Below are 25,420 nucleotides of genomic sequence, written 5' to 3'. Positions count from 1 at the left end.
AAAAAAAAAAGACGGCAGACCACTTACGGCAGTACCTTGGTGGGCACTGAGCACTAAGGTAGGTCGGCATAATAAATTCAGAGAGGTTCTGGAGGGCTGAGCAAAGGCTGGGCAATTTGACAGGCAATTTAGGTACTGGGCGTGCATTAGAATATTACGACAGTTAGAGGTACCTTGGCGTGGCGCACCGCGGCGTGGTTAGGTAAATACTGGTACAGCACTAAAACAAGGCCTGGGAGCAGCAGGTTGGACGAGCACAGGAGGGGTTGACCAGCTGTGCCAGCAAAGGTAGATATTACCAGGTGGCAGTGGGCAGTTATCAATAACAGTTATCCCAATCCAGTTAAATATCAATGCAGTTGAAACCAATTACTACCTACTCAACACTGCAGTGAGTTTGAAGATGCCGGGTTACAACTACGGTGGGGAGAGGTCACTGCGGAGGGAGAAAAAGGGCAGGCGGAGCTGGCTGAGATTACCAGTGGCCGTCCAAGCAGTACCTACTTGCCCCGGATGACGAACATTTCGGCACCCATCTTGAGTTACCTATTTACCTGGCGTTGGGGAATGTGCAACAGCAGATGTGCAGCCAGACAACCAGAACATGGGCATCGTGGCCTGGCGAGTGGTATCGCCAACTCCAAACGCGGCAACGTGCGACATGTTTTGGTCAATGTGTGCGTGCACTGTACGCTGCTGTGCTCTGAGCTCACTGAGGTATTGATCCAATGTCTTGGCCGCAACCAGGTCCAGCAAAGGAAACACACGGGACCAAAACATGCAGCATGGCATGAAAACATCCGTCATGCCGTGTACTGGCACCTTTTTGTCCTCTTTTCAAAACCGCAAGCAAAAGGCCTGGCCAGCAGCCTGTCTCGCCTGGTCTCGTTTCTTTGTGGCCTTTGCGTGCAACCCCGTGAAGCGTTGCAAGGCTTCCAGCGCTAATAATACCCCAACAACAACTAACGGCCTGCCACGGAGTTTTCGAAAAGTATCACACTGTACTCCGTACACTTACACCGTACACACCCCGGATAGCGGGGAATCCTGGCCACAAACGAAACCGACCAAAATCCTTGCCTGACTCGCTGCAGGCATTTATCATTCCCTGCTTTTTCTTTTCCACAATCAATTAGAGGCTCTTTGACCATTGATTACTCCAATACCAGTATTAACTCCATCAACACCTCATCAATCGTTGTGTTCCTTTGATAAATACAATTCACCGGTCAATGCTGCTTCTCTCCTACTTTTCCTTCCCCACCACTCGTTCTTTATATTTTCTTTTTTTTCGCAAACGCCCAGCGCCATGGCCATGTCTCCCCCTCATTTTCAAAACTCCGTATCCGTACTCCGTCCATTCTATTCACAATCTGGAACGGAGAACCAACTCTTGTGCATTATCTAATCCCAGATTGGTGCTAGGCCTGGTCAGTTTGCGACCCGCCAACTAAGCAAAAGAGGGATAAAAAACACAGACGCAACATAAAAATGATTGAAAATGATTGAAAAAAAAAAAAATGGTAGGCTAGCAGGGATGCAAGTTCCTGAATGGAGTTGCCAAGAGAAACGTTTTTCTTTTCCTCTTCTTTCTTGGTGAGCTGCACCCTGCGGCAGGCTAAGGTAGCTGGGCGGGACCATTCCAAGAGACATCGCCACTGGTGTTGACATGCACAATTGACGTTTTTTTCGAAAATTCCTGTTTTTGTTTAGATGTGAGAACTGTGGGGATATCACGTTGCTTTTTTTTCCCCCTTGTTCCTCGAGAGTCTTGAACCCTTTGACCCTGGATTTTTGTGCATGTGTGTGTGTGTGTGTGTGTGTGTGTGGATGTTTGGCTCTTCTCGGCCTCATTATGGGTTCGATGACTGGAATGCTGGAATATCCAATGCTAACAAACGCCGCATAGTCGAGACAAGAAAACCCAATGACAACGAAAATTTGGGAAAACAACCCCCCAGAACAAAGTCATCAGACACAAATCATCTATTGCTCGAATTATCTCAACATGCCACCGTGGCGGACTCACTTTACTCGACGCAGTGGAATTTATCCATGAAAATAGCTGAGATGTAGATATTATATAGCTCGGACCCGCCTCTTGTGGCGCAATCGCAGAAAACCAGTCTCCGCTGTCGAGATGTAATATCATGTTACCCATTTCTCCGAGTCGTCTTGCTTCGCCGTCTCCATCTTCCGCAACGCGCAGCCAGTCGTCGGCCGAGCCATAATTGGTCTTCCGTCCCTCCTTCTCCTTACCTGTGGCGCGAGGCAAAAGAGGTGCGCAGCAACTCTTTTTTAGCGGTGGGTGCGCAAATTTACTAGCCGCAGCATAGGCATGTAAGCCCGTTGCCGTTGTTCCAGATACTCTCGATGGTGTGGTGGTATTGGTGTCCCCGCCGGACCTCCGGGTAACCATAAACGGTGCGAGGTGGTTTGACATTATATTCTAGATGGGCGTCGTGGCCATGGCGCACATTGAATACGTGCGTCGTGATGCATGAAGCAACGGAACCCTTGCGCCGGCCGACCTGCCAACTTGCTGCAAACCATCTGATCCAATCACTCCACAGCGGTATATCGTCAATTTGCAAGGCCACCTATCGCATCTCCAATTATCCACTCCAGAAACCAAGCCTCATCCCTTCAGCCCTCCCTCCACGACTCTCCCTCCTGCTTGGCATCCCAACCTCTTTCTCTCCCTCTAGTTATCTATCCTCATTCATCTATCTAGACTCCTCGACTTCGATCTTCTCGACGGTACCATCGACACACCCCCTCCCCTCTCCCGCCCACCAACTCCAGAGCCATCCTCGGAAGCAGACCATCACCCCGTCCTGTCGCCATCTTAACATGCTAATGATAAAGCTTCATCTCTGCCCCAGTCCGGCGTCGTTATCTTTTCTCTCCCCTTTAGACCGCCGCAACCGCCTCGCTCTTCTTGTCATGTTGGCCGCATGCTCGTCCCATGGCAACCTTGACAGCACATCAAACGCCCCGCCTTGCACCATTTATTCGTGATGGCCAAGTCTAAACCCCGGCAGCAAATCTCCGATTCGCAGATGATGCGCCAAAAGGCCCCAGTTGTGCATATATGCCCGTTTGTACATACTGCATACAGACACGTTCTCCGTTGAAAGTCGTCCAGCGATTGCGTTGACGATCCACCTGCCCGTATTTCTCGGCGCTGGCGGGTCTGGCATGTTTGCGGTTGTGAACCCGCTACCCCCCGATTTCTCCCGCAATCGTCTCAATCGTCTCAATCGCCTCAATCGCCTCACTACAAGTGTTGTTCGGACGAGGCTTCATTATTCGGAGCTTCCCGCATAGTATCATTCTTCGCATGCTGATATCGAGAGCGGCGCTGCTCCAACGTCACCCCTCTTTTCACGCGGCACCGAAGCGTCCTATCCAACAAATTTTTCCAACAAAAGGGTTCTCGATGCACACCCTCTCATCAGTCGACACACGCACACACATTTACTAGAATATTTTCAAGAGCCATACGCAATAACGACTCGCTCACCCGAGTCAGCAACAGGCTGGCCGGGAAGAGGTCCAGGCACCATCCATTGCATGGCTCGCTTGCTGAGTACTAGGCCCGCGCCAAGCACGCCCTGCTACTATTACTCCTCGTTCCAATGAATGGTGTCATTGCTCCCCGTGTCTGCTTGTCGCCATTTGCGTCGCGCTCAAACTAGCGCTTCTCACCGCGATCGCCGAGCCATCTCACTTGCCGAATTGAATGTGTGATGCATCCTCAGGCAGAACGACTGCAAGAGACTTTCTGCGGCGACATTTCCGGCAGCTGTTTCGCGAACTGAGTTTTTGGCAAAAGCTTCTGGGCATGGTTTTCCCCTTCCTCACCAAGGCCCGACCCTCTTTGCTTCCCGCCCGCAGTGGACTCGAGGCGCGTGAGTGCGTTGCGTGGCGGCTCGATGCATTTCAGAAGGGCAGGTTTTCGCATCCGTCTCAGGATTGGCGGCATGAACTAGTCTGTAACTACGATTAGACACTTTTGTCTCGTTGGCACGTCGCCGTCGTGGCTTGTTGATAGTCACTCAAGCTAACCTCCAACCAGCTTAGCCATCGGCAGCTTGAGGACAAGATGCTGCAGTAGGTTTGGGTCTCGACTCTCGACGAAGGAGTCAAGCCACGGTTCCATCTTTCCCGCTGACAATCTTGATGCATTACGAGTGCATTGGTGCAAAGGGAGAAAAAAAAAAGGTAAATGCTAGCACGCCGCTGCTCATTCCGTCTGGTATCAAGAAAGGCAGTCCACCAAAGCCCTGTTGATGTGCATATAAACCCACCCTTTCTCTCCGCTTATACCTTGGTACTTGACCAGCCTTGCATCCATATCAGAGCATGCGGAACTTGCCTCGTACTTGTGCAGTCTTCCATTGGCCAACTTGGAGGAGCAGAACTGGGCAACAACTCGACTCGAAACAACCACAGACCAAGTGTGCATCGTATATTTACTTTGTCGAATGCCCATTTTTATCAATCAAGAAGACGCCACGGGATGGATCTTGGCCTATGAGCCTCATCCTCTGCCCCTCCAGCCCGCCGGCATATCGGGCCTTGCAGCAACAGTCACGCCAAGTGCATATTAGCTCTGCGTGGCGCTGCTAACGACATGGATGGCCACGCCGCCCGCATCTGTACAATGCACCAGGCCTGGGGCTTGTTTTTGTCTTGTTGCCCTTTGCGCTCTCGTACAGATTAGTTTTTTCTTGACCCCTCGTCGCTGCGCGCCGTGACATGTCTGATAAGCACCGTGCACTTGACCAAGAATAGTGGAAGAAGCAGGGTTCTAACGGCCAGCACAAGGAGCTAAAGAGTTTGGCAAGGCCTTGGGCTCGTCTGAGCGATATATATCGTATTCTTCATGAAGAATCAGAAAGACGACAATTTTGCCCATTTCTCATACGCAATTGGCATGCGCCACACGCCATCCACTCTTTTCACACTCCCACAGATACACCCCTGCAATCATTCCACCTCGCACCTTTCCTTTGCAACTGGACTTTGCCCTCCCCTCCTTGAGACCGGAGGTTGATTGACCTGCCGCCGGCGCATAGTCCCCGGGGCATTGGCGACAGTGGGTTGATGGGAAGCCTCAGATTGTGGTGCCACAAGCGACAGCACGAGGATGCACTGCGCATTCGCCAGATGCATGTACGCTGTGACGTGGATTTGTGGCGTGCTTTTACCTTGCACGAATCACTACTGACCATGTCCATTCGCGATATGCGCGGAGCCAGCCCTCGATTCTGGACTCGTGGTGTGTAGTATTCCCGTCTGGAAATGGCCGTCTATGCGATATGCAAACATATATTGCTGCGCGAGCTAGTAAAGATGACTTGATAGTTTCGTCGTGTGTGTGTGTGTGTGTGTGTTTGCTGATAAAGAGCTCGCACACAACAACATACTTTGTAGGTCCCGGCGAACTAGTGGCGGGGTGGGGGAAAGGACGGGTAGATAAGTAGGGTCTAAACTTTGTCATGATAAGAGGAACCTGCAGATTAGGCGCTATGTATGTACACTACTCTCCGAAGTACGGAACAAGCTTTCAGTGTATACACAGCATGGGCGATAAAAGAAAGAGAACACGCACATAGATAGGCAAGTGGCTGCCTTGGTTTTGTGCGGGGGAAAGTTGTGTGACCGAATGGATGATGCGGCAGAACGCGGGGAAGTGCGCGTGTGTTTGCGTGATTGGAGAGCTCATACAGCCTCGCGATTGCGTGTTGCCAAGTAGAGGAGCTGTCCAAGAAAAAGAAAGTTCCTTTTCTTTAAAAAAAAAAAGAAAAGAAAAGAAAAGAAAAGAAAAGAAAGTGGCTTGCAGATTGGGCGAGATCGGCACAAGTACAAAACCGTCGCGACAAGCAGGGATGACCCCATGAACATGGATGGTCTGATCTTTTGGTGGAAACATGATGCCTGGCCCAAAAACGCAATGATTTCATCTTGTCGTTTTCATCTTGCCGGGAGTGAATATGGGGAAGAAGATGAGCATAGGCTGTGCTAAATATTGCGTGACTCTAAATAGCCCGGCCAAGTGGTCTGCCGCTTTGCTAGATATACACCGTATGAGACCCTTTACTGGCAAGCAAAAAAAAAAAGGGTGGCCTACTGATTTGCTGTTTGCTCAAGAGGGACATGATTTTGAGAAAGAGAGAGTCATTGCAGCTATGTAAGCTCTCCCACTTTTTAATCTCGAGAAACAAAAACACCGCTATCAAATTGCATACACGTTCAAGTGAGATGGGGCCGACTCTGCAGTGTAAAACCTCTGCGTAATACGCTGACAAGAAATCATCCGAAAACAGCGCAATGAATTACAGAGGCTGACTACGACCGCGACTGCACAAATAGGACGTTTTTTTTTTAAAAAAAAGGAGAGACCAGGTGACCAAAGTCTCTAACTCGTAGAGCTGCGACGCGGTGCGCATGCTGGCTGCCTTTACACCAAAAGGAGTTCCCCTCATAGAGATTTGGTGCAGATTCTGACAAAATCTTTCGTTGAGCGGTCTGCAATATGATCTGAAACGGAACCGTTTACGAGTGGAAGGCGGAAGGGAAAACTAACTTCGGGCTGCAAGTGTCACCTTCACCCCCCCCCAATATGGTCACTCAGGCAACACTTGCCTCTACAAATACGATACCACGTGAGCACAATATCAAACCACACAGATTATATTTTAAACACGCGGCAAACCGTCTTTAATTCTCTCCATTACTTCTCGTGGCCTGACGCTGACGCATCCTCCACAGCCGCCCGGAACCGCCATCCGCCATCCAACAGGGGAACTTACACCCTTGTTTGAAATGATGCCATCATCAATATGAAATGTCCTGACAACCTTTGCCGCACCTCGAAAAGCGGCTGTTACGCTGTTCAAGATGGACATTTCGAACTCGTCTCGACTGTTCGCTGCTGTCGACTAAAATATCCGATGCACGTTGATGGAAGAGCTTTGGGGACCGGACTGGCGGTTGTACGTAATCAAGAGGACTTTAATCGGCGGCACGGTTCACTTCCTTCGTTTTTTATTTTTATTCCCTTTTCTGCCATTTGTAGAGATCAAAAGGAATTTTGACAAAACAAAAAAGCCCTTGTCGGTGGCGGCCATGCTGTCCACTACCTGCCAAGTGCAATATAAATTGCGCCAACGAAAAGAGTCTGTCACGAATGCGTCATTCCTCGCAAAACATGTGTAAAAAAAACTGTTGTCGTGGGCTGCAACGCCACTCTGTCTCGCCAAGAAGGGGGGTTTATTTCCGACCAGGACATGTAAATGTGTGGTTGATTTTTCTGCAAGAAAAGGAATCAGCCCTGGAAAAGTACAATAGCCATCTATATATGCGAGTACTGGACTGGGCTCATGTCGCGTGATCTGATGATAATGAGCTGATATTCCATGAAGGCATATATATCCAGAACGTGGCTGCAGTTGCTCGAGAGAGACGCCCCTTCTTCTCGGCACTGCCTACTACACAAGGTTATATGTGCTCTATAGTGTTGACCCCGAGCTCACCTCCTCTGATATATTTTTCCAAATATGTTCTAGATTGATGCCCGGTCTGCCGTTTCCCTCATCCCAGGTCAAATATTGCCACGCGTCGGCGCAGGCACGCACTGCAAAAGACTGTACAGCTTCGTAATGCATCAATCAATGGATTGAGCGTGCCCGTTTTAGCTCACTCTTTCCTCGAGTAGACGTCGAACCCATCCGTGCCCTTGATTCGATGTTTCGCTGCTCCATCCACCTACTTCGGGTCGTTGACTTGGCCCTTTCCCGAGGATCGTCTGTGGCGTGCCATTTCTATGCCCATCAAGTCATATATGAACAAAGAAAATGCCTTTGGTTACCACACCTCGCTTATGTTTCCTCTGGCCACCACAACACGCGGAGTGTTGTCTCCGCTTCTCCTGCACTCCGCAACGCCCGCAGAAATTTGTCCTTTTGCGGCGTATATCAATCGAGATGGGTGACGCTTCCAGTAAAATCGCCGTCTTTTCCTGGAAAATGCGCCAGGTTGTACATATATGTGCCGGACAGCGCCAAGACCATTTACATATGCCCTGGTGGCATGCTATACCGCTTGGCATATCCAACAAGAATGAGAATTTATCGCTTCCGCTTGATCAAGTTTCAAGCCTCGGCGCTGAGTGACAGCTTCTCACCTCACTCAATCCCGCCAAATGGCGTGTATCATGACGAAAAAAAAAACGCTCAAGAGCGAGCTGCAAAGGCCACCAAGGGCGGGACGCGAAAGCTGGCGCAAAACATGCGCTTCGCCGGCGCCACGTCGCGCACCTCGTGGATCGACACCTGGCCGTCGACATTGGCGTCGCCTGGCACTAGCCGGATACCGATTTCCTTTTCGATGCGGTCGCAAATGTCTTCAAGCGGCGTCGCGTCATCGGCCTTGACGGCGAAGCAGTGCGCGTGCACCAGCGGCAGCCGCGTCGCCGTGTGCGGCGCAAACAGCGCCTCCTGGCCGTGATAGATGCCGCGAAAGTTGTGCAGAAATTCGAGCGCCGACGCCGGCAGGTTCATGACAAAATGAGCAACGGTGGGCGGCACAGGAACGCGCGTGGCCGCCGGCGCCGGCGCCGCGGTGCGTGACACCTTGCGGCCCGGGAGCACGGCGGCGTCGCCACGCCGCGCGGCCGCGAGCACGTCATCGCACGCCTGTCGGATAAAGTCGTGGCCGTCGGCGTTGAACGGCCGCACAAACTCGCCTACCTTGTTGCGCTGGATAATGTCGGTCAGGTAGCGGTAGCTCGCAGGATTCTTGTCGTTGGCCCAGACAAAGACGCCCTTTTTGCCGGCGGGCACGGCAAAGGGGCCGATGCCGGCCATGACGTCGACGACGACCTCGCCGGGCTGAAAGAGCGCGGCAACGCGCTGGTGCTCCGTGCTGAGCTTGCTGTTCCAGTACACCTTGGCGTAGTCGAACTTGAAGTGGCAGCCGGCCTCGCTGACCTCGACCTCGAGGTCGTCAGGGCCGGCGAGCACCTCGTACGCGAAGGTGCGGAACTCGCTCTCGGTGCCGACATTGTCAACCTTGTTGATGACAGTTTTGATACCGGGGTTCTTGTCTATAATGACTTGGGCAATGATGTGCTTGTACGGTAGGTACTGGTCACGAAGGTTGAGGTGAGCTGTCCTGTTAGCCTGGTGTCCTGGCAGACTGGTGGAGGAGCTTGACCTACCAACATGCCCGGCTGTGTTGAAGCCAGATGGTATTTCATTTTGTAGCTCTTCGGGGAGTATGCTTCTCATAACGTCAACTGCATAGGTCAGCAGTGTCCATGAAGTAGTCTCCAAGCGTCTCACCGTAGCTCCATAAGCTATAGTTGATGTCAATGTCATATGGAATAACCTTGAGATCACCTATTCTCGAGGCCTCTTGAAGCTCTCGACTCCAAGTCAGAGGTTCTACGCAACAGTCAGCCAACTTCTCTTGTCCGTGACCAATGCACAATCCTACCCTGAGGCTTGATATGACTCTTCAGCACAAGACATTTATTGCCTTTGGCGGCCAGCGCCGGATCCGGATCCGGAGCCACCTGCTGGAAGCCTTGCAGAACAAACAGCTCCTTTGTGAGCTCCAGCTCCTTTCTATATTTTGACAACAGCTTGTTCTCCCGCACAGACGCAGCCGCCGAAGGTATTGTCCGCGCAAAGAGCGCCCTGTCTAGGGTTTTGGCAGCCCTGGCCGCGGCCGGAGCGCGAAACAGGTTCATGTCTGCGGCTGGCGAAGCGTCCTGAGAAGTATTAGATTCTCCTATTCATATGTTTTCTTTGGCAAGCGGCATGCGCTTGATGTCTGCTCTGCTCACCTCCATGTCTGGCAATGCTTGCAGGGATAAATCAGGGTCTTGAAATTTTGGTGGCAGGCCGCAGCTATTGCCTCAGGCCCCACCTAATTTTGCCGTCTACAGTCATCGTGAGCCTGATGGTGATGTGGACGAAATTAACTGTATTAAAGGAAAATCCTGTATCTACGAGAGCGCAGCGCAAATCAATTGAATATGGCTATGAATTTTTCGATTCAGGGTGCAATGCGTGGTAAGATTCCTCCCTACCATCTATCCCTCTACGTACACTACCTAACTACTCGCAGTGCCCCCACATGAGAGGCTGTCACTTACATCACCACTTTCTGTCAACGCGAAACCCGAAAATGTCCAGAAAACGCACTTTGGATGCATTTTTCGCGACACCTGTAAAGAAACCACGTGTGTCAGATGCGGAGCCGGTATGTCAGGGTCCAATTTGGATGCGGTCGTCACTTACTCCAGCAGGCGTCAGCTTCAAAGCACAGCGCGTATCCGTTTGACATTGCCAACCTTCCAACTGTTCTCGCCGAGGAGCTGTCGCCACCATGCTTGCCTGCAAAACCAGGGCGAATTATAAACGACAAGCAAGAGCTCGACCTTCTCTACTTTGACCCGTTTGTGCCCAAACCGCAGGCTCGTCAGCTCTTTGAGTTTCTCAGGGCCGAACTGCCATTTTATAGGGTCCAGTATACAATTAAGCGCGGCGGCATTGTAAAGGACATAAGGACGCCTAGGTTTGTCTTCTGGACGACACAAAGTGACTCTTCTAACGTAATAGATGGACAACTGTCTTTGGCCTGGACGACACGTCGCGATTCAAAGACGGGCGCGTCGTCGACGCCAAATCTGAAGTGCTGGTTGCAGATGGTCGTTACGATCGCTACCCGCCACGACCACTTCCGCAATGTCTTGAAACATTGCGCAAATCCACAGAGGCTGCCACAGGATGCACCTTTAACTTTTGTCTTGTCAATTATTATGCTTCTGGCGCCGACAGCATCTCCTATCACAGCGACGACGAGAGGTTCCTAGGCCCAGATCCTGCAATTGCTTCTTTCTCGCTAGGTGCCCAGCGTGACTTTTACATGAAGCATAAAACGGCTCCCGAAAGCCTCAAGCTCGCCTTGGGTAGCGGAGCCATGGTATTGATGCGTGGAACAACACAGTCTCGGTGGCTGCATTCTATCCCGAAGAGGACGGGCAAGAACAGTGAGGACGGAGGTAGGATCAACATCACCTTTCGTCGAGCTATGACAAAAGATGGAACCGAAAACTACTACAACTATAACGTCGGACGTGGACCAGTGTACCGATGGGACAAGATACGGAGAGAGATGATGCAGCGCAATGAGAAATGAGATTGATATACCGATGTTAATGAGAGAAGAGTGAGGCCAACACTCTGGGTATCTATTTCCCGCGGCGAAACTGAGCATTCGAGAAGTTGCGCAGGGCCTTGACAAAAACTTGGTAGCCAAAAGACTCGTTGTCCTGAAGGCAGAAAATCTCTGTGAGACGAATTTGCCACGGGGGGTAGCCGGAGATTTCGACGTAGGGGCTGAAGAGAATCAACAGGTTCGGCTCAGGCATGATGCCTTCTGATAGTTCGGCATCGATGAGGTCCATAGAGATGTCGCGAGGTGAGAGCTTGCCCTTTTGCGACATGTCGGCAAGAGTTCGGGTCAGGTCAACAACGGACTCGCGACCATCCTGCGCGGAAATCAGGTGAAGTCGCAGCTGGCCGGCAGGATTCGCGCTCATCGAAGCGGGCGTAGAGACTGCCTCACGGTGCGGTGACGTGACGGAAAGAGAAGGATGTTCTGTTCCGAAGTAGAGTGCGAATTTGGCGAGTATGGCCTCGTAGACGCGGGGCATGTGATTCTTGAGAATTCCTAGACACTGTTGGCGACAATTATTTCGCATGTAATTTTTTATTCTTACCAGTCTTCTCGTAAATGGAAAGCATCGGGATCTCGGCGCAGGCAGTCCAAGTCGCCAGCTCAGCCGCCTCGTCAATCAGACGCTCAAGATCGGCCTTGGGTCGCTTATCCTCCTCGGCGCGCAAAACAGCACTGAGGTGATTCGGCTTCTTCGGCAGTCCAGCAACATCCCGGCGAATGTATTCTGGAGTTCCATGGTGATAGTACAGAATGGATGATATTTGGTAGCGCACAATGTTCCACGCCTGTCGGAGACGGATGTAAAGGGAGAAGACGCCATGCATAATGGCAAAGACGAAGACGAAGAGCGCATTCTTCAGAAAGCGGCGCACGCCTAGGTGCGATTTTCTTTGGTTGTTCTTCTTCGAAACGGGCGGGCTATCGTTGATAGGAGGCAAATGGGCCTGCACCGTTAGCACCAACATTCGTGATGACGTCGAGCCGACGTACCTGGATCAACCGAGCCCTCTCCTGCTCGCTTAAGAGCGTATGGTTGGACTTTGCATCGGCGCGATACGCCTTGCGGGCATTCGCGGTGACAGGCATTTCAAGATTGGCGACAGACGAGGTAAAAAATGGTGACGAATAACAAGAGAAGAGAAAAACAAAGAGAATTGGTAGGTCAAGCGTTGTAAGGGAAAAAAGTGTTGCTGTCCAAAAGATCAGCTAGTGGCAAGCTGAGCATGTGCTTGCGTCCGCTCAGTGTGGCGCAGGAGCCACATAGTCGTGGGGCTGAGCCGTCAACGCGCCCCCCGCTGTCCGCGAAGCAGTACAGTGACACCCGCATCTACACGACAGCGCCAAGCGGCAAGACATCCCCAGGACTGGGATAACCGCGGCAGTGCTCAGTCAAACGTTGACGTGTCGACACTTGTAGACATTTGGGCTGCGCCTGAGCCCGCGTCTGACCATGGACCGAACCAGCACCGGGGCCAAGAGTCTCTTCCCAAAAGGCCCCAGCTTCACCCTCGAGAACTTCTCCAACAAGGACTTCATCGTCCGTGACTTTGTCGACAGCTTGGCGGAGAGCGCTGTACCCATCAATCGAAGATCAGGGCCAGCGCAACCGGCCTTTGACGCGAAGCCGCTCATTCGAACCTTTGAGAGTACGCGCAATCGACCTCGCCCCAGCGCCCAGGCAACTGCTAACAATTGTCAGATGCCCTGAGCCAGTTGGCCATCCTCGGGGACGAGCTCCAAGAAAAGGAGTCCGAACTGTTATCACAAGTGCGACGAGCTGAAGTACAACACGACCAGACATTGGACACCCTAGGCAGGAAGCTCGACCAGTCCATAAGCTCCTTTGAGGCCCTCGACGGAACTGTAGCATCAACCAAGACGAACAACTACTCGACGAAAAATGAAGCCGACGGCGAAGGAAATGTTGCTGTTCAAATCGGTGAAAAGCTAGAGGATCTGGACCGAAAGCGACGGCGTGCGCAGGACGCCCAATTCCTCATCCAGTGCTGGAGCGAAATCAGCGACACCGGCCTCCTTGCGTCGCTGGAGGATATTCGCCGTCAAGGTGGTGCTGAAAATAAGATTCGCTGCGCTGTAATTGCTCGCCAGCTCATGCGCATCTCCCAGCAGCTTGACCCTGCCTCATGGGGTCATGCCAATGGCCACCGCAGAAGCTCCATTGGCAACGGCACGGGAAACAGCAACGGGAACGGAACTAGCAATGTATCTGGAATAAAAACGCACAACACGAGGGAGATTATCGAAAAGTTTTGCGAGTCGCTCGAGCAAGATCTACTACAACAGTTCAACGACAGCTATCGCAAACAAAACTTTGACGACATGATGGAATGCGCCAGAGTGCTGTACGACTTTAATGGCGGAGCGAGTGTCATTGCGACGTTTGTTAACCAGCACCAGTTCTTCATTGATCGCGACCAGTTGATGAATGATGAGGTCGTTGCTGATACAGATATTTGGGAGCCTATTGCGGACCCTGATGCCACTCCTCCCGGTGTCGAGGCTAGTTTGCAGTCACTCGTTGATGAAGTCAAAATTGTCATGCAAGAAGAATCGTTCATCATCAAGCGAGCTTTCCCATACTACGAGACCGTCTTGACAAAGTTTATCCAGCGTGTTTTTCAACAGTCGATCCAGCAGCGCCTGGAAAAGGTTCTTGACAAAGCCGATACCGTGTCGTCGCTTGCCTTTTTGCGCTCACTTCACTCGTCCCGCAGTTACATCAGCTCTTTGGTTGAGGATCTCAAAACCCACGGTCTCACTGAGCATCCAGAGCCATGCTCCGGCCAGATTGCACAGGCACTCGACCAGCAACTGGACGAGTTGTTTGTCCCTTATCTGGTTGGTAACCTCTACATTGAAAGAGAAAAGAAGAGCATCGATGAAATGTACAGTTCGCTGCTATTCAAGTTTACAATGTATCATTCGCGCAAGAAGAAGGCACCCACCGGGTTCATGGCGTCCCTCGCTCAACAGGGCACACAGCTTATGGCGTCTGCCAAAGACGCCTACTTGGAGCGTCTCGAGTCGTCAGATTTGACACCTACACAAAAGGCCACCATGTTGCGCGTCGCCGGCATTGCAGAAAAGGACAATAAGAATGAAATCGAGCTCTCCGAAGACGACGGGACACTGAGCGTGGCCAATGCCAAGCGCATGCTCAAGTGGCTTGCCGAGAGTGTACAACGTACTCTGGAGCTAGGAACCGCGGTCGAGACACCCAAGGACATGAGTGTCTTCTTGAACCTGCTGCTCACCAACATGGGACAAGTCTATGTTCAGACGGCACTGGATGCCGCTCACATGCAGGCCACCATTTTAGAACACTCCAAGACAGAGCCTGACATGTCGTATCTGCCAGCGATCCGCCCCGCTGTCACCATCTCTGCCATTATGGAGCGCTTCATCAGTACGGTGCTCACTCGCCTCGCCGAATCCAACACCACTGTGCGCAAAAGCATGGAGGCGCAAAAGAAGATGGCCATTGACGACATTGAAAAGAAGACGAATGCCGTGATAAACATCTCCATTGACGTCATTGTCAACTACGTCGCCAAGACGCTCGGCGGCCAAAAGAAGCAAGACTTTCGACCCAAGGACCTCGAACTCGAGTCGCTGCAGACGCCCACCTGCCTGGCCATTTGCAACTTTCTCGGGCGCGCCGAGAAGCACGCCTCGGCCGCCATTGACGGCCCCAACCTCGAAAAGTTTCTGAGCGAGCTCGCGACGGAGCTGCACCGGCTGCTGTTTGACCATTTCAAAAAATTTCAGGTAAACGCCACGGGCGGCCTGATGGTGACGCAGGACATTGCAAAGTACGTGTCCATGATGCGCGACTGGCCGCTCGCCAAGGATATCGGCCTGGCGGTGGAGCTGCTCACCGAGATTGGCTCGCTCTTCATTGTCGGCGCCGAAGCGCTCCGCGAAAAGTCAAGGGGCCTGGTGCCCGGTCAGACGGCCGCCCGGGGCAAGCTCTCAAAGGCGGACTTTAAGGCGTTTGTGCAGCGGCGCGACGATGCGTCGTCGGTGGGCATTCAGAGCATGCTGGCTGGGTTATAATGATTGCATCTTTGCTCTCGCAAATGTACGATAATGAAATGCAAAGATAGGACATCCCCCCAAACAAAGTGATAAATTCCGTGACAACTGGGAACGGCGTTTTAATGATGTACATTTCTAATGGTATATCTAGGCCTACAGGCGCCTATCTATTGTTGCGCACGCTTACTTTTCCACCTCTGGCTGTACAAGTTCTCCGATGCCCTTGCTATCCTCCATGACCTGCCTGGCTTCTGACTCGGACAGCTCCATATCCTCCATGATGAGCTGGACGCCCAGCTCCGCCACCAGCACTGCCTGGATAAACGCAGCGGACCCGCGACCCGCAATGACCTTGTCGTCGACAGCGCGGTCTTTGAGCGCATCACCAAACGTCCTCACGAGAAAGTCGCACATGGCGTTGAAGCCGCGCGGGCCGTAGTAGCCCGGGTTAAAATTCTCGTCGCGGCGCAGCATGGTCCGCGCGGAGCCCTTTTCCACGTTGCGCGCGTGCGCCTCGCGAAAGTGCGAGCCGCGGCCGTCGACAATGACAGCGTGCAGGTGCTCGCGGTGCGCGGCGAAGCGCGCCTCGGAGGCGTCCCAGTCAATGGTCGGGTAGCCGAGGTCCCGCCACGTCTGCTCGGCGGCGCGCTGCTTGTGCAGCTGGCAGAAGCGCGTCTGCATGTGCACGTTGAGGCGCCTGCCGTGGAAAAAGTCGTCGAGGAGCGCGCGGCCGACGGCCTCGCCGCACCAGGGGCACTTGGCCGACGGCGACGGCGGCAGTTCAGAGGGCTCCTCTGGCACCTTGAGCGTAGACCGCTCGCCGTCCTCTTCGTCGTCGGAGGAGAGCTTGGCCTCGTCTTGTGCGTCGTTGATGGGTGATTTGCCACCCGGCGATCTGCTCAGAAAGTCTCGCGGTAGTTTGAATACGGCTCGTGGCGGCGATGATGGCGGAGACGGATTCCTTTTTCCCTTTTTGGAGCCCTTTTCATCTTCCAACGATGCAAGAATGCTGTCATCCTCTTCACTGTCGGCGTTGCCGTTTAAATGGGTCAAGAGTTTCTTCGGAGAGCTGCCGGGGGACGACGGTATTTTGTTGTCTGGCACTACGAATCTCGATGGTTTCTTCTTTTGCGGACTCTCTAATGAACTGGGAATGTGAAAATTGTTGCTGCCTTGTGATGAGCCTGGCCATGTCAGTGATGCACGGCATGAGTGACTGGTAACGCAACAAACCTGGCTGACTGCTTTGCGAGCTTCTTGTGCGCTTTCCATACGTAGTTTTGACTTGATGTTTAAGACCTACAAGGTCCCATTTGTTCTTCAGATGGTTCCCCGGCTTGAGCTTTTCCTTGGGTTGTGGACGTTCAGGCTCAGGTAACCTTGATACCCTTTGCCGTTTCGTCAGAGTAGTTTTGGCTTGTGATGATTTCGACGCAAAGTCCGTCGATTTGATGGCGGCCCTCTCTGATCTTTCATCCGCCGAGCTCTGAAAGTCGCTGTCCAGCGGCGACGATTGTCGTCGGATTGAGACTTTGCGCTTGGGAGAGGCGGCTCGGTCACTGGATTCAGCAGCCTGAACCGTGCCCTCGCTGAGCGAGTCCTCTCCGTTATCTGAGGACTGCGGCGGATCATCGTCGGCAACGGGAGCTTTCGGCGGAGCTCTCGTCGCCCGACGCGGGCGATTGCCCACAGTCTTGAGCAAGCCGGGAGCGTTGGCGGTCAAGCCGACTCGTCTACTCATAGCTGCGGAGGGCACAGGCGGATGCTTGGCGGATCGGAAAGACCAAGGCAACGGCGTAGTCGCAAGCCTCGTGTATCAGCTATTGCATCCTGGACCGTTGCTGACGATGGCGCACCAATTGATTGTAAACGACTTGCCGGCCGCGCTGAGAGACGCGTTGTGCAAGTCCGTCACGCAGGTGGGGCCAAAACGTATTACACGACACTCGAAAACCAGGTGCCGTGATGAAAGAAATCCCACACCAAGTCACATCTTAGTGCCTTGATGCTCAATAAACATATCAACAGTAATCAATGGCCAGATAGCAAATTTAGATCTTTCCTACATCTAATCTGCTGAGTATCAACTGATCTGCATTATGTTCCAGGGTGTGGCGCTATCGACTTGGCCATAAGTGGTGGGGTTGGCAGCGACCACCCCTAGACCTCCAGAGCCGCTTTGTCACAGCTTCAACAAGCCATCAACTCCTAAACAACGGGAAGTTTAGTGTATGACACAATGGCGCTCAACAGAAAATATGCAAATCTGCCGGATTTGGTAGGGATACATCTCTCGCAGCAAGCTCAGAGCTAATCATGACATCGTAGGACCTTTCAGCTCCCGACATTTACGAGACGCCCGAATTGACAGACGACAACTCGACGATACCTGTGCGTACAACCTCCGCATAACTGATCGATGCCTCTCTAATGATGATCAGACCGCTGCAGCGCGTACACAATCGGACGATGAGTTTTACGACGTCGATGACGACACAGAGGCCATTTCGCGCTCCAGACTACGCATTGGCGAGGCTCGCTCGCGGTTCGAACCTGCGGCTGTTGACACGGCTGGTGTAGACTTTTCTGATCGGGTCGATGGCAAACGCAAGTCATACAAGGCCTCGAGCCGGCGTCAGCGCATCCTGCAGGACGGCACCACCGAACTCGGCGACCTGTCCGACGATGACGATGAGGAAAGCCTGGAGCGACGCATTGCGCGTCTGACACGCGAGGTGCAAGAGGCAAAAGACGAGTATGCCACGCTCAAGGGATCACCGGATGCGCAAGAGGATACGCGTCTGCAATCTCTCAGCGACTTGCTCGCCAGCATGTCGTCGCCCAGCGCCGTGCCCGGCGAGACAGCGACAGTCAACACAACGATGGCCGACGAGGGCGCGGCAGAAAGGGAAATTGGAGGCCCTACGTATACTATAACATACGCGCCGACATACGAACAGACTCACGCTCTCGCAAAAGCCGCCGACTTTGACCGCCGGCTGCTAGCCCTCGAAAAGGGCCTGGGTATCAGCTTATCCGTGTCTGCGGAAGCCGGCGAGGGCGGGTTGCCGCGCGCCATCCTCCCTACGCTCGACAACATGGACAAGCAGATTGCCACGCTCGCGCAAGCCTCCACGGCAAACCTGGATGCCATCAGCCGCCGCGTGCGCACGCTGGCCTCGGACCAGGACAAGCTCAACGACGCCCGCGAAAAGGCCAAGGCGCTGCGCGAGGAGCTCGGCAAGGCCAGCGGACCGTCCTCGCAGGCACAGGCGGATGAATTCGCCGAGCAGGAGACCAAGATTAACGCGTTGTACGCCGTGCTGCCGACGATTGAGAGCCTGGCGCCGATGCTGCCCCCGCTCCTGGACCGCCTGCGCTCGCTGCGCGCCATTCACGCCGACGCAGCCGCGGCCAGCCAGACGCTGGACCAGATTGAGCAGAGGCAGGCCGATATGACAGCGGAGTTGAAGCAGTGGCGCGAGGGTCTACAGAAGCTCGAGGAGACTATGAAGGAGAGTGACTCTACTGTCAAGGCCAACATGACGGTCATGGAGGGCTGGGTGAAGGATCTAGAGGGGCGCATGGCCAAACTGGCCTGATTATGGGTGGTAGTGAGAGCATTAGCGATACCCATTGGCAGTTCTTTGACGGATTTTTTATGCATGGAAACAGCCTAATCTACAATCATATCAACGGTTTACAGTGTTGCAATCCTCGTGGCGCATTCATTAACCGTACACAAAGCCGCGAAGCAACGCCAGTCACGCAGCAAGAGCCTGCATTTCTCGCGGAGAAAACATATGAGGTTGACGCCTCGTATTTGTACCATCTTAAGTAATATCTTTTTGAAGAAGAAAAACGGGAAAACAAGTAAGGAAGAATCATTCTGATAATCAAGTATAACATAGTTTCATTAGATAACTGAAATACCCCCTTGGGTAGTCATAGTCTAGAACATTAAGGGAGATACCTAAAAAATAGGTAAAAAGTCCATTTAAGCCACTTTTGCGTTATCGACTGCCGTAACAGGTAATGTTCTGCTACAGGAAGCGAACGTATCGGGGCCGAGCGGCCGTGCCCATCTATTGCGGGCCGACAAGAGGCTCGCCAGCCTTGATCTTGGCCGCGCCATACTTCTCTAGGCGGATAGCCTGGATGGTTAGGAAGCCAGAGGTAGCCTGACAATTGACTAAATTAGTAAGAGCTCGACGAATAGCGGAATGTAAAAGAATCTTACCTCAGGGCTGAAGCCCTCCAGCGAGTCCATGGAAGCTTCCGTCTCCGAGTACAGGTTGCTGCTCTCGCTGAAGCGGCCGGTGACATAGGCGTTGCCCTTGTAAGCCATCAGCTTGACGGTGCCGTTGACGTCCTTTTGAGAATAGATGACGGAGTTCTCCAGGAACTCGCGCTCCGGGCTAAAGTACATGCCTATACAGAGTTAGAAGCACGATCAGTTCAGAAGCGGGTTCCAATTCCTTACCGTTGTACAGGCACTGAGACCACTCAGTAGTGACATTGCGGTCGCGGAGCGTGCGGACCTTGGAGTCAAGAACGAGACCCTCGAGATCGATATGGGCGAGACGGGCGATGGTCAGACCAGGGGTATCGTAGCTAATCCAAGGCAGTTAGCGTCATGGCGTTCCATGCGATGCTGTCGTCCTGGATAGTCAACGGGCGACAAGGAAGGCAGAAACTAACCAGCCACGAGACTTGAGGCCAATGAATCGGGATTCGACGAGATCGACACGGCCGACACCTGCAGAGGTCAGGATATAATTGCACAACAAGTCAGCATGACTGTAAACTAACCGTTGTCTCGGCCAATATCGTTCAGCTTCTTGAAGATGGCCAGCGACCCAGTGATGGACTCGCCCGCAATCTCGAGCTTGACGGGGATGCCCTTTTCAAAGGTGAGTGAGAATTCGGTGGGGGTGTTGGGGGCGTCGATGGGATCTGCGCAAACATTGTTAGCTTGGTTTATCGTGCAGTCGAGGACAGCGTGGTTTCGTACCGACGGTGCGCATCCACAGCTCCTTGGGGGGGGCCTGCTCGACGCGCTCTAGGATACCAGACTCGTACGACGTGTGAACGAGATTTTCTGCGAGTATATTAGAGGGATTGTAGACAAGCTCAATAGCAATAGTTTGGCGCACCATCCATAGACCAAGGAGCCTTGGGAGTCGAAGACACGGGAATGTTATTCTCCTTGGCAAAATCGAGGAGATCTTTGCGGCCCCTGCGAAAAATTAGGAAAATTCCGAAAGTGCATGGGATACACCATTTTCGAGATTGGCTTGAGGAGCACTGACTGGAAGCGGTTGAAGAATTTAGGCTCTCTCCAAGGTGCGATGATGGAAAGAGAAGGGTCGCAGGCCTTCCAGGCGAGTTCGAAACGGACTTGGCTATACTATGTGAGTCAATGTCTCTTGCACCTGCCAAAAGGACAGCTTACTCATTTCCCTTGCCAGTCTGGAATGAATGTTAGCTTTGTTAATCTGTAGCACGGCCAATGCCGTAGATCGACAACGTCGCCATGTGCGCCAAGCTACTGGGAAGGGGGGATACGTACGCAGCCGTGGCTGAGAATGCTGCAATTGTACTTCTTGGCGGCGCGAACCTGAGCGCGAGCGATGCAGGGACGGGCGAGCGAAGTGCCCAAAAGGTAACGGTCCTCGTAGATGGCGTTGCCTGCAAAGGGTCAGATAAGGTGCGGGGAGCCGATTTCGGGGGTTGTTGCTTCGTACACTGAATGGCGCGAAAGACAAACTCATCGACGAATTCCTGCTGCAGGTTGTCAATTACCATGCGCTCGGCGCCGAGAGCCAGGGCCTTCTTCTCGACAGCCTCGTAGTCCTCGTCCTGGCCGACATCTGCAAGGAAACAGACGACGGTGTAGCCTTCGAGAATGAGCCACTTGAGAATCGTCGAGGTATCAAGACCTCCAGAGTAGGCGAGGCAAACACGTTTGTCAGACATTGTGAGCTTTTTTTCAGAGTTGATGGAGAATTGAGTAGTTGCTGGTTGGGAGTTTTTTTGTCGCTTTTTAAATCACAACAAGTACGGAGTACGGAGTAGTTATTGTGATAATTATCAGTGTGAGACGGCCGAGCGCGGCTGAAAAGTAGGTCTAGGAAATGATTCACAAGGGTGGAAGAAATCCGCCCTGGGCCGCGACCGGAACCCATCCACAAAAGGAAATAAAATAAGGCAAACAAAAATCTTCGATTAATAGCAACTAATTCATTAAGTCTCCTTCACAAAAAATTCGTAGCCATGTCTGTTAATTAATGTAATACCAATCAAGCAGCGACTACACGTCACGAGACTACCTAGGTAGTTAGCTCCACGTGATGGGTGGTCTCATAAGTGACTTTCAAAAATATTGGGCAGCCCCGTCGGGGTTTCAACCTTTTTTTCCCACTGTCACACTCGTCTGAAAACGTAAGTTGAATTCTCTTCTTATTTGCTGCTGCACATGCCCCCCTATCGTTTGGAATGATGCCTTTATAGCATGTATTACCTGACTCTACTGATGTCAAATTTATCACCAAGATCTCTGATCCAAACCCCCTGTTTTGCACGATGTCTGCACAATAACCTCATTAGCATTGAACACCTATGCTAACCTTCTGAAAAAGAAAGACAGGAAATCGACACAAAATAGAACATAAAACTCGCTTCAATAATTCCCTCACAATGGCCGACGCTCCCGGTCAATGCACCGTACTGTACTTTGCGGCCGCCAGCTCCTACACGGGCAAGGAGAGCGAGGTCTTTTCCGCGCCCACGCCGCTTGCCCGGCTGCTCGCGGCCGTCGAGGCCCGTTACCCAGGGATTCGCGCCAGCGTGCTCGACTCGTGCCTCGTGACCGTCAATCTCGACTACGTAGACGTGCCCAGCGGTGATGATGAGGGCGTGCTTATTCAAGCGGCTGACGAGGTGGCCATAATCCCACCCGTCAGCTCTGGCTGACCGAGGCCCGAACCCCTCGCTCAACAACCTTGATACTCAAAATTTAAAAAAAGAAAACATTGCCGGCTGACATGGCAACAATCCTCGGATCAGACGTGCCGGAGAGGGTATCTTCCGCCCTCATCGGCCTACTAGCAACGGCTGTGTCTCGCCACCACCGCGCTGCGACTCGTCTGGCACCGTCGCCCACAACGTCCCCACGTACCGCTGCCTGGCGAGCGCCGCCCTAGTCCTGCTCTTCCTCCTTACTCGTCGCAGCGCAAGCGCGAACAGCCAGAGCAGCAGAACCGCCAACAGCGTCGCGTTGACGGCGACGGCGGTGCTGAGTACCGTGTACGTCGAGACGCTGCACCCAAACGGCTTCGAGCGCAGTTCCCATCGCTCGGCGCGCGCGGGGCAAATGTCCTCGTGGTAGAGAGGTGCGAACAGGGCTGGCTGCTGCTTATTGGGAACGCACGCCCACGACTGTAGAATTTAAAGGGGTCCTTCGTCAGCAACATGGCACAATGTATAAATGGTGTGTGCGTGGGGTCCTGATTGTGCGGGGAGAGGGGAGTGCTAGCAGGCATACGTAGGGACACCATGAGCATTCAGCCGTGTTGATGCAGCGGCCACAGTCTTGCTGTGACCAGCATCGTAGAAAGTGCTCAAAATCGCCCGTGGCGACTGTAAAGTTGTCTCGTGCCGCCTCTACGGCCTGTCGGCTAATGAAGGCATCCATGGCGGTTGATGAAAGGATGATGAAGGGACGCGGCGATCAATTGTACGGTGACTTTTGTGCGGGGCTGTGCAATGTACTGACTGGCAGCTTACCCAGAACGCGGCTACGCCACTCAGCTGCACCAGACACAACTAAATCTAAATGCAATGGAATATCATATTAATAATTGACGCTACCATGTCTGTGGTGTTATAGAATGAATATCTTACGCGCCACTGTTCCTCTTCATACACGCCAACCTCGTCGGCTACTCAAGAAGATAATAACAAAACTTATAAATGCTTCGCCTGCCCTATGCGATTGATCTCGTAAGAACGCCGCATCTGCTGCTTTAGCCTTCTCATGTCTGCCCGTCGCTGACGAGCCCATTGTTTCTTGTCTATCGGAGGATTGACCGCGAGCGTTTCCAACGTCATGAGATCCGCTAAGAATCGGCGAATGCGAAGACCAGTTTGGTTGCGCACAAATGCGTCCACTTCCTCATCGCAGGCGGCAGATGCTGCAATGTGAAGACCTCGAAGCACGTCACGATCAGTAATCTCCCTGTCATCAAAATCAATTTCGGAAGAAAACATAAACTGTGACATGGACGAAGTACGTCGAGGAATGTTTGGTCTAGCATTCGCTCGCGACGGCACGCCCCTGCTGCTCCTGCAGCAAATACTAATGTGGTCGGCAAGGTCGTCCCGCAGTTCTGGCCGCCTGGAAGAAGTGATTTTGTCGCTTTTTTGACCATTCATGGCCTCTTCAACAGCTGCCTTCAGGTCTATAGGTGTCGCTTGATGCAACGTCCTGTCGTATTGCTTGGACGTGTTTTCGTGCGGTATACGCCTTTTCGGACTGGAACGCTTTTTCTTGTTTGGAGAAGCACCCCGTTGTGCGACTACAGCACGTGGGTGCGGCGAGCGTCGCCTGGCAATGTCCGGGGCTTTTTCTTTGTCTTTGTTACCTGGTCGTGAAGGCAGCATTTTGGGGCTGAGTGCGTGATTTTCAGAACTCGGAATTTCCTGTGATGCAGACGGCCCTCTAGCAGGCTCAACATCGAACAACCCAACCTTCGGACGAGGTGGTCGTCGAGGCGGCACGGGCGGGGGTGGCACGGGCGGAGGGGGGCCGATGCCTCCATGAAACTTTGGTACCGGGGCAGTGGCTAATTTCCGGGGAGGAGCCCGCCCTTCTTCCGTTGCCGTGGAAGGGCTGTGGTCGAAGCAATGGAGACAGTGTCTTTTGGTCCTTTGGCGTGTATTTGCCTTGTCTCTTTTCTTCTTCTTCGGAACCTCGTCAATCATCGCATAGCGCCACTCATCCATGCCGTTGGAAGGCGCAAAAGAAATTTCGGTATTCGGGCTATCACTTGGGCCCGTATCATCAAATCCATCTACCTGAGAAGGTCCTCCTAGAGCAGGCTTGCGATGGTAAGGCTTGCCAGACGGGCCTGCCTCTGGTGGTGCCCTCGCTTCGACAGCTTGGGTGATGTAGCTGTCGATGCGGTTGGCTTGTTCTTTGGATGTTACGGCGAGGCCGGCAAGTTCAAACTCGGACCGAAATGGCATAAGCGCTGATACAGTTCGAAGAGTTGGAGCAGATTGTTTTGTGGGAATGGTTGTCTCCTTTCTTGTGCGACTCTTAGCATATTGCCTCAGGTCACTGGCAAAGCGGTCGACTACCTCCTGCTGGCTCGAGGTTCGCGATAAGCCAGGACGATCTACCGGGGCGTGTGTATTCGTCCGATGCCGCCCATATTGGCCAATAGACGCTGCACGAAGCTGCTGAACAATGTTTCTGGTGATGGCATCTACCAATGCTGAGTCAACCGAGGCACGGTTTGAGGAGCCAGGAGGGTCATTTGCACCATCAACTTGAGCATGGTGGCGGCGACCAGTGGCAGTCCTGTGTTCCGGACTCATATATCTGAGATGTGATGTTATGGATGCGGATGAGCCATAGTTCGTCGGTGGTCTAGTACCGTGACTTGACAAAGTTGACGACGTCGACGGTGGGAGGGGAAAAGAATCCAGGTCAAAGGAGGAATCGGATGGTTCCACCAGTTTTTCAACCGTATCCTCGGGGGTAGTATGTATATTCTCAAAAGTGCTTTTAGGAGGCCGCTCGGGTGAACGATTTGCACAGGACGAGGAGTTAGGCAGGGCTGAGAATTTTTCCCTGTGGTCCGGTCTTTGATAGCGCGTGCGAGTGTGACGTCGCGATGCAGTGAAGCTTTTGGTATGTGGTGGGAAATGTGTATTGATAGAAGTACTTCGCGGAAGACCTATTTTGCTGGCATGGGCGGCGGAAGGATGCGAGTTGCTGCCTTCTGGGATGGAAGCTAGGAAAGCCATGATAGGCTCTGCGCCAGTAGGGTACGGATGAGGTCCGTGAAGAATGTTGTGCAATAAGGGGGCCTAA

At 52.8% G+C, this 25,420-nt stretch overlaps 11 protein-coding genes across 11 annotated transcripts in view; 4 read left to right on the top strand and 7 right to left on the bottom strand.

Moving 5' to 3' along the window:
* The window catches only part of BBA_08015 (protein phosphatase type 1 complex subunit Hex2/Reg1), a gene marked incomplete at both ends in the record, with an annotated part of 3,290 nt that extends 2,483 nt beyond the window's left edge, over window positions 1–807 (bottom strand). Inside the window, 4 exons of the mRNA XM_008603112.1 lie at window positions 28–53; window positions 174–274; window positions 381–386; window positions 555–807. Coding sequence (XP_008601334.1) covers window positions 28–53; window positions 174–274; window positions 381–386; window positions 555–807 — 386 coding nt within the window. The remainder of the gene's footprint in view (window positions 1–27; window positions 54–173; window positions 275–380; window positions 387–554) is intronic.
* Window positions 808–8,243: 7,436 nt separating this feature from the next.
* On the bottom strand, window positions 8,244–9,763 carry BBA_08014 (tRNA (guanine-N(1)-)-methyltransferase; the record flags this gene model as incomplete). Its single annotated transcript, XM_008603111.1, has 4 exons — window positions 8,244–9,178; window positions 9,230–9,307; window positions 9,354–9,455; window positions 9,508–9,763. 4 exons carry the CDS (start codon window positions 9,761–9,763, stop codon window positions 8,244–8,246), a joined length of 1,371 nt encoding a protein of 456 aa, XP_008601333.1.
* A 440-nt stretch (window positions 9,764–10,203) lies between these two features.
* BBA_08013 (2OG-Fe(II) oxygenase superfamily protein) lies at window positions 10,204–11,217 on the top strand (the record flags this gene model as incomplete). The annotated part of the gene is made up of 3 exons (XM_008603110.1): window positions 10,204–10,278; window positions 10,325–10,593; window positions 10,638–11,217. The coding sequence occupies 3 exons, from the start codon at window positions 10,204–10,206 to the stop codon at window positions 11,215–11,217; spliced, it is 924 nt and encodes a 307-aa protein (XP_008601332.1).
* A 52-nt stretch (window positions 11,218–11,269) lies between these two features.
* Window positions 11,270–12,345, bottom strand: BBA_08012 (Di-trans-poly-cis-decaprenylcistransferase-like protein; the record flags this gene model as incomplete). Its single annotated transcript, XM_008603109.1, has 3 exons — window positions 11,270–11,751; window positions 11,801–12,203; window positions 12,250–12,345. 3 exons carry the CDS (start codon window positions 12,343–12,345, stop codon window positions 11,270–11,272), a joined length of 981 nt encoding a protein of 326 aa, XP_008601331.1.
* Window positions 12,346–12,709: 364 nt separating this feature from the next.
* Window positions 12,710–15,336, top strand: BBA_08011 (exocyst complex component Sec10; the record flags this gene model as incomplete). Its single annotated transcript, XM_008603108.1, has 2 exons — window positions 12,710–12,905; window positions 12,959–15,336. The coding sequence occupies 2 exons, from the start codon at window positions 12,710–12,712 to the stop codon at window positions 15,334–15,336; spliced, it is 2,574 nt and encodes an 857-aa protein (XP_008601330.1).
* Window positions 15,337–15,501: 165 nt separating this feature from the next.
* BBA_08010 (uncharacterized protein) lies at window positions 15,502–17,059 on the bottom strand (the record flags this gene model as incomplete). Its single annotated transcript, XM_008603107.1, has 2 exons — window positions 15,502–16,502; window positions 16,552–17,059. The coding sequence occupies 2 exons, from the start codon at window positions 17,057–17,059 to the stop codon at window positions 15,502–15,504; spliced, it is 1,509 nt and encodes a 502-aa protein (XP_008601329.1).
* A 498-nt stretch (window positions 17,060–17,557) lies between these two features.
* Window positions 17,558–18,920, top strand: BBA_08009 (dynamitin; the record flags this gene model as incomplete). The annotated part of the gene is made up of 3 exons (XM_008603106.1): window positions 17,558–17,596; window positions 17,647–17,709; window positions 17,760–18,920. The coding sequence occupies 3 exons, from the start codon at window positions 17,558–17,560 to the stop codon at window positions 18,918–18,920; spliced, it is 1,263 nt and encodes a 420-aa protein (XP_008601328.1).
* A 483-nt stretch (window positions 18,921–19,403) lies between these two features.
* BBA_08008 (argininosuccinate synthase) lies at window positions 19,404–21,297 on the bottom strand (the record flags this gene model as incomplete). Its single annotated transcript, XM_008603105.1, has 11 exons — window positions 19,404–19,499; window positions 19,559–19,749; window positions 19,802–19,932; window positions 20,020–20,077; window positions 20,131–20,274; window positions 20,333–20,419; window positions 20,475–20,557; window positions 20,631–20,723; window positions 20,774–20,790; window positions 20,891–21,009; window positions 21,066–21,297. The coding sequence occupies 11 exons, from the start codon at window positions 21,295–21,297 to the stop codon at window positions 19,404–19,406; spliced, it is 1,251 nt and encodes a 416-aa protein (XP_008601327.1).
* Window positions 21,298–22,017: 720 nt separating this feature from the next.
* On the top strand, window positions 22,018–22,293 carry BBA_08007 (molybdopterin synthase small subunit CnxG; the record flags this gene model as incomplete). Its single annotated transcript, XM_008603104.1, has 1 exon — window positions 22,018–22,293. One exon carries the CDS (start codon window positions 22,018–22,020, stop codon window positions 22,291–22,293), a length of 276 nt encoding a protein of 91 aa, XP_008601326.1.
* Window positions 22,294–22,413: 120 nt separating this feature from the next.
* On the bottom strand, window positions 22,414–23,014 carry BBA_08006 (uncharacterized protein; the record flags this gene model as incomplete). The annotated part of the gene is made up of 2 exons (XM_008603103.1): window positions 22,414–22,758; window positions 22,865–23,014. 2 exons carry the CDS (start codon window positions 23,012–23,014, stop codon window positions 22,414–22,416), a joined length of 495 nt encoding a protein of 164 aa, XP_008601325.1.
* Window positions 23,015–23,286: 272 nt separating this feature from the next.
* On the bottom strand, window positions 23,287–24,921 carry BBA_08005 (uncharacterized protein; the record flags this gene model as incomplete). Its single annotated transcript, XM_008603102.1, has 1 exon — window positions 23,287–24,921. One exon carries the CDS (start codon window positions 24,919–24,921, stop codon window positions 23,287–23,289), a length of 1,635 nt encoding a protein of 544 aa, XP_008601324.1.
* Window positions 24,922–25,420: the final 499 nt, after the last annotated feature.

Source organism: Beauveria bassiana, assembly GCF_000280675.1.
Source record: "Beauveria bassiana ARSEF 2860 unplaced genomic scaffold BBA_S00030, whole genome shotgun sequence".
Taxonomy (NCBI): Eukaryota; Fungi; Ascomycota; class Sordariomycetes; order Hypocreales; family Cordycipitaceae; genus Beauveria; species Beauveria bassiana.
This window is presented reverse-complemented; position numbering and strand designations above follow the sequence as displayed.